The sequence below is a fragment of the Salmo salar genome, chromosome ssa22 (genome assembly GCF_905237065.1).
Source record: "Salmo salar chromosome ssa22, Ssal_v3.1, whole genome shotgun sequence".
Classification (NCBI taxonomy): Eukaryota; Metazoa; Chordata; class Actinopteri; order Salmoniformes; family Salmonidae; genus Salmo; species Salmo salar.
The window spans coordinates 12,804,723-12,814,326 of record NC_059463.1 but is presented as its reverse complement, the minus strand read 5'-3'; the positions used below and the strand labels follow the sequence as shown (position 1 = coordinate 12,814,326).

Sequence of the window (9,604 nt, the reverse complement as noted above, 5' to 3'; positions counted from 1 at the left end):
CCGCAAGGCACTACAGAGGGTAGTGCGAACGGCCCAGTACATCACTGGGGCCAAGCTTCCTGACATCCAGGACCTCTATGCCAGGCGGTGTCAGAGGAAGGCCCTGAAAATTGTCAAAGACTCCAGCCACCCTAGTCATAGACTGTTCTCTCTGCTACCACACGGCAAGTGGTACTTGAGCGCCAAGTCTAAGTCCAAGAGGCTTCTAAACAGCTTCTACCCCCAAGCCATAAGACTCCTTAACATCTAGCCAAATGGCTACCCAGACTATTCACATTGCCCCCCCTCCCCTCTCTACACCACTGCCACTCTCTGTTGTCATCTAAGCATAGTTACTTTAATTAACTCTACCTATATGTACATACTACCTCAGCTAACCGGTGCCCCTACACATTGACACTGTACCGGCACCCCACTGTATATATTGTTATTTTTTACTGCTCCTCTTTAATTACTTGTTACTTTTATCTCTTATTCTTATCCATATTTTTTAAACTGCGTGTGTGTCAACTGTAGGGGTGCCCATGCTGCTGGGGATCAGAAGTGTCTGGTGCGAGAGACGCAGGTTGAAGGGACCAGAGTCAGAGTAGTGCAGAATGTATCGTATGCTGAGGCAGTGAAGAAATTAGAGGAGGATAGGTCAAGAGTGAGGAATCCTGAGAGGATCCCAGTGAGTAGGAGATTTGTGTCAGCACAGAGGGATAGGCCATAGAGTGTTTTGAACTTCAGTAAGGTCATAGCAATATCAATTGTACCGAAGAAAAGGAAACATAAATCACAGAAAGTAGATGTTGTGGTGGCAGCAGAAGAAAAGTATTTGGGTATACAAGATTTGACTTCAGAAGAGTTACAGGGTGTGTCGAGTGGGGGTGTTCGATCATCCCAGGCCGTTGGCATGGTGAAGGAGCAAATAGGGTCAAAGTAGTGGAATGGGGTAGTGGGTTTTTTAATGAGTGTAGGTGGCAGCTGCAGAGAAGTAACTGGGTGTACGAGATTCTACTGCAGAATAGTTATAAGATGTTTTGAGATAATAAAAAAAAAATTAGTGTTATATAGGTTTAGGTTTGGTTGGTGGTGGAATTTATATTTATTTAATTAAAAGAAAAACACACAATTGTAGCGTGGTTGAACATGCACTATCCCACAGTAGGTGGCGGCATGCACAAACAAAATATGCGAACGCCTTGATACCAAAGAAGATGAATAAAATAGTTGGTTTGTGCGGTTGCTGTCAAAGATGTTTTATAATTAACCCAAGATAGACCATAGCCTATCGTTTCCAATGGGAGCAAATGAATCATAGTGGGCAGAACAAGCAAGGAATTGGGCAGCGCTAAACACGAGTTAGTGAGATCCTATTGGCGTGTTCTAGCATTTATTATCATATTTCGTTAGGGAACGCCTACTCAGTAAAGTGCGCAAGTGCAATAACTCAATTCGCCCTTCTCAACAACGCACTTTTTTGAAACGTAGGCAAAGGGTCTACAAAACGCAGTCCAGTCTGTGTGTTATAGATTCTAGGTTTGGAAACGGAAAACAGTATGGAGACCAAACGTTTTTTCGATGAGAAAATTTGCAGAATATAAGCCAAAATCCATCTCGCTCTATTTTCTCCCACTGCCGGCCAATGGGCTTCCTCTCATCACCATATTTGGTGTGAGGGAAAACACAAACCAGATGATTCAGATGTATACATCCGGTGAAATATCTGGTTCATTGTTCTATCTGTGTTGCTGTATTCCATTCCTTCCTGAAAGGGACCTTGAGCAGAAATTCAGGAGTTGTGCATGTCACTGTGACAACAGTGCCGTGAGTGAGGTTGTCTGAAATGATTTATTTGATGTGGAGCAGTCTTCTTTGATTGTTTTGGTAAAGGTCAGACAGGGTTGTGTTGAAAGCACCCTGATTTGAAGTAACGTTACCGAAGGAGACTTGCTAAGGTAAGTTTATCACATTATCTTCCCTATAGAGGAGGCAGATGTTAGTAATGTTTACAAATCCAGCTGGCCAGCAAGGCAACTAACGTTAGCTATAACTAGCTCGCTAGGTAGCCAATTAACGTTAGATAGCGAACGCTAGCAAACTGACGTTAGTTTGTCAGTTTGACAACGGAAAATATTAACGGTGAGTTAGCTGACAAGCGAAGTAAAGTACAGAAATATCCAGGTAACAAACGTTAACTAAATAAGTTTGTATGGCAAATGAAGGGAGTTGCTGTCTCACTTTCTATGAACATGTCGATTCGTTAGCCGTTGCTGGCTAGCTTCGAAACATGGCTAGCTTGTTAGCTGATATGACCAGTGTCGAAGGGAGGACAGGTAACGTTAAAATCAATGTTAAAAATACCGCAGTTACTGTGAGCGACACTCCATCTTAGTAGCTAGAAGACAAGGAAAATGTAACCTGCTGTTAAAAAATCTCTAACCTTTTGATCGAACAAAGATGCCATCGCATTGACAGTGGTTCACATTTCCTAACAATTGGTAAAATCACAGCTAACTTCCAGCAACCAGCCGATTCTTGCTGGCTATTGTTTACCAATATGAAGGCAAAGATAGCTGGTTTACTGCACCTAATGCTAGGTAGCAATGCCAGTGCCCTTGATCCCTTTATCAGATGTAGTTTTATGTAATAATTGTTTTGTATACCCATAAATGTGAATTGCTGCTTGTTGGATAGCGCTCTGATGGATATGGCGTCCTTCCCATACAGGAAAATCAAAGAAGAGTGGCAAAGATTATGAAGTGGGTGTCAAAGAACTGCCAGTCAAGAACAAAACCCTAAGTTGATCTCACAGGCCAGAGCATTGTATTAAAAAAGTATAGCCAGTGTGCAGTTAAATGCAGCTCAACCTCTGTGTTTGCAAATGGCTTGCTGTCTGAAGGATGAGCTCCTGTGTTCCATCTGCCTGAGTATCTACCAGGACCCTGTCAGTTTCGGCTGTGAGCACTATTTCTGCCGAAAGTGCATCACTGAGCACTGGAGCAGACAGGAGCCCCACGGTGTACGAGACTGTCCTGAGTGCAGGAGGACCTTCGCAGACCCTCTTCTCTCCCCAAGCCTCAAGCTGTCCAACATCGTGGAGCGCTACTCAGCCTTCCCGCTGGACGCCATCCTCAACGCTCAGAGGAGCTCCTATCCCTGCAAGGACCACGAGAAGGTCAAGCTTTTCTGCCTCAGCGACAAGAGCCTGGTGTGTTTCTTCTGTGACGAGCCAGCCTTACACGAGCAGCATCAGGTCACCACTATTGACGAGGCTTACGAGGAGATACAGGTCAGTTTGACTGGTCATCCCTTCTCCTCCTCCAGTACATACCCTGAGGTGTCCAGAATGTATAAGTGGTAACAGTGTTGGTCATAGTCAGGGCCCAGGGGATGAATTAGGGGGAAATGGAGTGGAACAGACTCCACTGTAAATCATTTGTTGATATACAAAAGTTTTCTGCCAAACGATAGAGGATAAACCATTGATTTGCAAAATAACACACCGTCTTTGCCTTCAGGCAGAGTAACAAAGACTGGTAGAATAAGGCCATATGAGATTTTCATTACAAATGTAGTCTGAAATTCCAAATAGCATCTCTGTACAGACTAATGATGGGGTATAGCGCAACACTTCAATCTATTTTCCTTTGATGTTGCAGATATTACGACATACTTGGTGTCAATTTAATACGGTTAGCCTTTTCTTCAACACTTGGATTAGTCCCACAGAGACCCAATCCCATAACACTGGCATAGCAGTCAGCCTAATCCTGTTCTCTTCTCTTTCTTTGCACTCCATTGAAGTACAGTATGCTTAACAGTACAAGTCCAATCCCATTTGTTTTGTCTATTAAACCCTTAAATCCGTCAACACTCAAGGCAGCTACAGAGACCCACTCTTTGTCCCGAGCCACTGTCTGACTAGAGCTTAGTTGTGATACTGCTGAACGGAAACACTTGATTCACGCTGTGGTTGGCCAACACCACTCTGATAAGGACCAGACCTGAGGGCTTATGCTTACCAACACTCGGGCGCTCGTCTGAAAGGGTTACACAATCTCCTTACTGCAGTAATTCACACTGACACACAAAGTCTTTTAGGGATTGAATGTGGTAGTACAGTATCTTCTTACTGATAAGAACTACAGTATCACAGTCTTGCATAGCCACACCAGTTATGCTGCTCAGTGTAGTGGGTATTTTATGAAGGGGGTACTATGTAATTGCATACACTTTTATGGTGTTGGGTTTGATGTGAAGGTCAGTTAGTCTAGTAGCTAACAGATACTATTTAGGGTATTTTCATTACTTTCAAAGGCATTTGTAAGTATTTTGCTATTTATTTTAAATGACAAGTAGTTTTAATACTGTTATGTATTTGGAAATACTCTTGGAAAGTATTTGGAAATACTCTTGGAAAGTATTTGAAAATACACTGACTCAAACTCACTCCGGTGCATTTAACCCAGGTATTTGAAAATAGTATTTGAAAATGCTTTCAAATAGCAGGCTATTTATAGGAAACTATTTGAACATACTTCCAAATACTTTGAATAGAATTAATTGATTCAGGCCACATTATTTGAAAATATTCAAACACACAGATTTCTTTTAATTAAAAAAAAATGACAAGTAGATATGTAGCTAACTGGCAAATTGGGCTAAATTAGACTCTGGTAAGATGTCAAGAAATATGACGGAAATGTGTAATATACCCTAATCTTTGTATCAATTGGGAGTCTGGAAGGGGAAGTAGAAGAATAATGTGCTACATTCATGTGGATGTAAAATGCATGACCAGACCTGGGTTCTTATGTCTTTGTGCCCTTTTGAAATCATTTCCTCAATCCCGCTTCTGTCCTACAAGCATTACGCCTATCTGTGGAATGGCAGCACGCTCTGAATGTTCTTTGTTATCCCCGTATTGCTTATGTCTGACTCAGGAGGAGAGAGAACCTATTTTTAATATATTCATGTTGAGTACTTGAGAGTCAAAGGTAGTACCCTATTTCACAACGTCTTCCCCCTAGTTCAATTGAAATAGTCTACTTGCTGCTGACTGCTTGCAACCATTTATGAACTGGGAACTGAACTCGACAAGCCGCAAAACTGTCTGTCTAGGTTTATCGAGGCTGCCTTGGAGTATGAAAAAAGGCCAGGGCTGTGTAATCTCAATGCAGAATTAATTGGTACAACATTCTTGGACAGTTTCTCAACTTGGGGCCTTTTCCAACGGCAACTGTTGTGACGTTTAATATTACGGCAGGAGGTTAAGAAGCTGCCCAGATCTACAGGACTCGGAGAGAAGACCCAAAGTCTCCATTGGAAACAAGTGGCTTTTGGCCCCTATGAGTTTGGCACACTTCTGTTTCAAGTGTTGTGTTCGGGTCGTCATTTCTTGTTAAGCTCAGCGAAACGAAAGGAACAGGAATGTTGTTCGACTTATTGGCGAACGTGTTCTGTGTTTCAGTTTAGTTTCGTTCCCTGCTTTTAGCTAACAAACACCAGTTGGACGGTTGATGAAACACATTGTTCAATGGTTTTGCCTGTGGGTACAAAGTTCACGTTGAGCACAAATCCTGATAATTCAGAGTTCAACGTGTCACGGTGTGATGAACAAAGGTGCCTAAAAGCAATGTTCAACTCAGAAGGCAGTGTTCAGAAGGCACTTGAAGTGCCAGGTGGGAGGTCTCTGTCGAGTGGTGTTGATCTTGGGTTTTGCCAGCTGAGACCTAAGGGGTATGTTGCTGGGTGGGATGGAATTTGGTGGAGTCTCTCTCACACACACACACACACACACACACACACACACACACACACACACACACACACACACACCTTTCTTCCTCTTGTTCTCTCTCTGGCTGTAACGACACTGCAGCTCCATGAGGTTCTCAGAGAGACAGAGAGCATTCCTCTGTACAACATGCCACCAGGAGGATATTATTATTGTTATTATAATATATACTTCTAATATAACGTTCAGCAGACGCTTTTATCCAAAGCAACTTAGTAACGCATGCATACATTTTTACGTATGGGTTTCCCCGTGAATCGAACCCACAACCTTGGCAGTGTAAGCACCATGCTCTACCAACTGAGCCATAGAGGACCACAGAAAAATGGCTTCAGCCTGACCGACTGACTCACTCACCAGCTCTACTGCCCTGCGTTCAAAGATGGATGTATTTTGAGAGGTGAATTGAAAAGCAGAGGTTGGAGCAGTAATTTGCCCAGCGTTGCTTGCTTTTAGGTTACATGATACTGGCGCTGTATTGCACATTCCCCTACTGGAAGACTGTGAGGATAAAGCAAAATGTCTCTGGTTACCTTGTTGTTTACGCAGCAACTTACCATAGAGAGTGGTGCAAACATTTTGGTGTTGCACTGAATGCTTTAAAAATAGCCTATATGTTGAGCCAGATAAGTGATGTGTGCTGTCTGTTTGCCTGGCCCTGGCCACAGATGAGCCCAGCCAGGGCTTTGGTTGGCTTGTGGCAGGCATGGCAGGAGCTACTCTCTGGGCTCTGGGCTGGGAGAAAGAGGGTGTAATCTCCTTAGCTTGGCACTCCACTGCTCTGACCTCAGGCAGGCAGGCCAACAGTCTTGTTGGTTGTTGTTGCTGATGTCAGGGGACTTTGCTCCTGCAGATTGTCATCCTTGTCCCCTGTGGATCCATGCTGCAGTCAAATCTATAATGTGGTAGATGGCATGTCCTCCACCACACACACACACACACACACACCACTTTCTGCATGTGCTTTTCAATGTAAAGGATATTAAGGTGGGGATAGAGAAGGATTTGTTGTCAGTTCTGCCATTTGCAGAGATTCAGAGGGAACTAATGCACTCTGCGTCGGAGGGGCTTTATGTCTCTGTTCACACAGGAGGGCATGGCTAGCATGATCGCATCTCCCCAACACTTTTCCCCAACACCCAAGCAGATCAACCCCTTTTACAAATACACAATTGGAAATAATGTTTAGTTTAGTTGGTCATTGGCTTAGCCTTATTAGTCTGAAGTCTGGCCATTGAGACTTCTTGTCTTTGGGATTCCATCTCTGACTGAAGTGTTTGTGGGTGAACGAACAGCTTTGTTTGATGCAATGATGGTGCAATCCTTTTCCATGTTAGTGATTGCTGATGCTATGTTTGTGGATGGATGTTTCAACTGCATCCTTTCACTACACAGTTGATCAGACCTTGTTGCGGAAAACCCAACCCTGGGCAACAGTGACTAGGGTCTGGTTTCAATGCTGGACTCTTTTGGCAACTTCGGTAACGAATTGGGACGCTCGTTCTGTTCTTTCTATTTCTGTGGCAGCACACGCCGTCAGGAGCGGAGGAGAACATTTTGATGTTGCGCTATTCGGACGGTTATTATGGTGACAGCGGTCATTTGGCTGACCAATTACGTGATCCAAAATTCCATGACCGTCACAGCCCTATTGCAAACTACTATTTTGTATTTTATTCAAGCGGATAAGGTAGCGACGTAGTTCCTCCAGGCTAAGAGAGTCCATCATTGAAACCAGACCCTATTTACTGTTGGGTTGGGTTTACGAGACTATATCAGACATGTATGGCTGCTGTGAATGGACATTGCATTGGGAAAGTGTTCAGACCCCATGACTTTTCCCCACATTGTGTTACGTTACAGGCTTATTATAAAATTGATGAAATTGTTTTTTTTCCCCCCTCATCAATCTACACACAATACCCCATAATGACAAAGCAAAAATAAAAACTGAAATATCACATTTACATACAGTGGGGGAAAAAAGTATTTGATCCCCTGTTGATTTTCTGTGTTTGCCCACTGACAAAGAAATTATCAGTCTATAATTTTAATGGTAGGTTTATTTGAACAGTGAGAGACAGAATAACAAAAAAAAAATCCAGAAAAACGCATGTCAAAAATGTTGTAAAATGATTTGCATTTTAATGAGAGAAATAAGTATTTGACCCTCTGCAAAAAATGACTTAGCACTTGGTGGCAAAACCCTTGTTGTCAATCACAGAGGTCAGATGTTTCTTGTAGTTGGCCACCAGGTTTGCACACATCTCAGGAGGGATTTTGTCCCACTCCTCTTTGCAGATCTTCTCCAAGTCATTAAGGATTCGAGGCTGACGTTTGACAACTCGAACCTTCAGCTCCCTCCACATATTTTCTATGGGATTAAGGTCTGGAGACTGGCTAGGCCACTCCAGGACCTTAATGTGCTTTTTCTTGAGCCACTCCTTTGTTGCCTTGGCCGTGTGTTTTGGGTCATTGTCATGCTGGAATACCCATCCACGACCCATTTTCAATGCCCTGGCTGAGGGAAGGATGTTCTCACCCAAGAGTTGACGGTACATTGCCCCGTCCTTCGTCCCTTTGATGCGGTGAAGTTGTCCTGTCCCCTTAGCAGAAAAACACCCACAAAGCATAATGTTTCCACCTCCATGTTTGACGGTGGGGATTGTGTTCTTGGGGTCATAGGCAGCATTCCTCCTCCTCCAAACACGGCGAGTTGAGTTGATGCCAAAGAGCTCCATTTTGGTCTCATCTGACCACAACACTTTCACCAGTTGTCCTCTGAATCATTCAGATGTTCATTGGCAAACTTCAGACGGGCATGTATATGTATTCTTGAGCAGGGGGACCTTGCGGGCGCTGCAGGATTTCAGTCCTTCACGGAGTAGTGTGTTACCAATTGTTTTCTTGGTGACTATGGTCCCAGCTGCCTTGAGAGCATTGACAAGATCCTCCCGTGTAGTTCTGGGCTGATTCCTCACCGTTGTCATGATCATTGCAACCCCACAAGATGAGATCTTGCATGGAGCCCCAGGCCGAGGGATATTGACAGTTCTTTTGTGTTTCTTCCATTTGTGAATAATCGCACCAAATGTTGTCACCTTCTCACCAAGCTGCTTGGCGATGGTCTTGTAGCCCATTCCAGCCTGGTATAGATCTACAATCTTGTCCCTGACATCCTTGGAGAGCTCTTTGGTCTTGGCCATGGTGGAGAGTTTGGAATCTGATTGATTGATTGCTTCTGTGGATAGGTGTCTTTTATACAGGTAACAAACTGTGATTAGGAGCACTCCCTTTAAGAGTGTGCTCCTAATCTCAGCTCGTTACCTGTATAAAAGACACCTGGGAGCCAGAAATCTTTCTGATTGAGAGGGGGTCAAATACTTATTTCCCTCATTTAAAATGCAAATCAATTTATAACATTTTTGACGTGTTTTTCTGGATATTTTTGTTGTTATTCTGTCTCTCACTGTTCAAATAAACCTACCATTAAAATTATAGACTGATCCTTTCTTTATCAGTGGGCAAACGTACAAAATCAGCAGGGGATCAAATACTTTTTTCCCCCACTGTAGTTATTCAGACCCTTTACTCAGTACTTTGTTGAAGCACCTTTGGCAGCGATTACAGCCTCGTCTTCGTAGGTATGACGCTACAAGCTTGGCACACCTGTATTTTGGGAGTTTCTCCCATTCTTCTCTGCAGATCCTCAAGCTCTGTCAGGTTGGATGGGCAGCGTCGCTGCATAGCTATTTTCAGGTCTCTCCAGAGATGTTATATCGGGTTCAAGTCCGGGCTCTGGCTGAGCCACTCCTGTGTTGT

The 9,604-nt window shown here is 43.6% G+C and overlaps 1 protein-coding gene across 2 annotated transcripts in view; it reads left to right on the top strand.

Moving 5' to 3' along the window:
• The first annotated feature begins 1,516 nt into the window (after window positions 1-1,516).
• Window positions 1,517-9,604, top strand: part of trim62.1 (tripartite motif containing 62, tandem duplicate 1) — a 41,705-nt gene continuing 33,617 nt past the window's right edge. The window contains exons 1-2 of one of the 2 annotated variants that reach the window (XM_014166295.2): window positions 1,517-1,940; window positions 2,713-3,274. In XM_014166295.2, the coding sequence (XP_014021770.1) occupies window positions 2,867-3,274 (408 nt within the window). In that variant the 5' untranslated portion in view covers window positions 1,517-1,940; window positions 2,713-2,866. The remainder of the gene's footprint in view (window positions 1,941-2,712; window positions 3,275-9,604) is intronic. The other variant, XM_014166296.2, reaches the window with a different exon arrangement.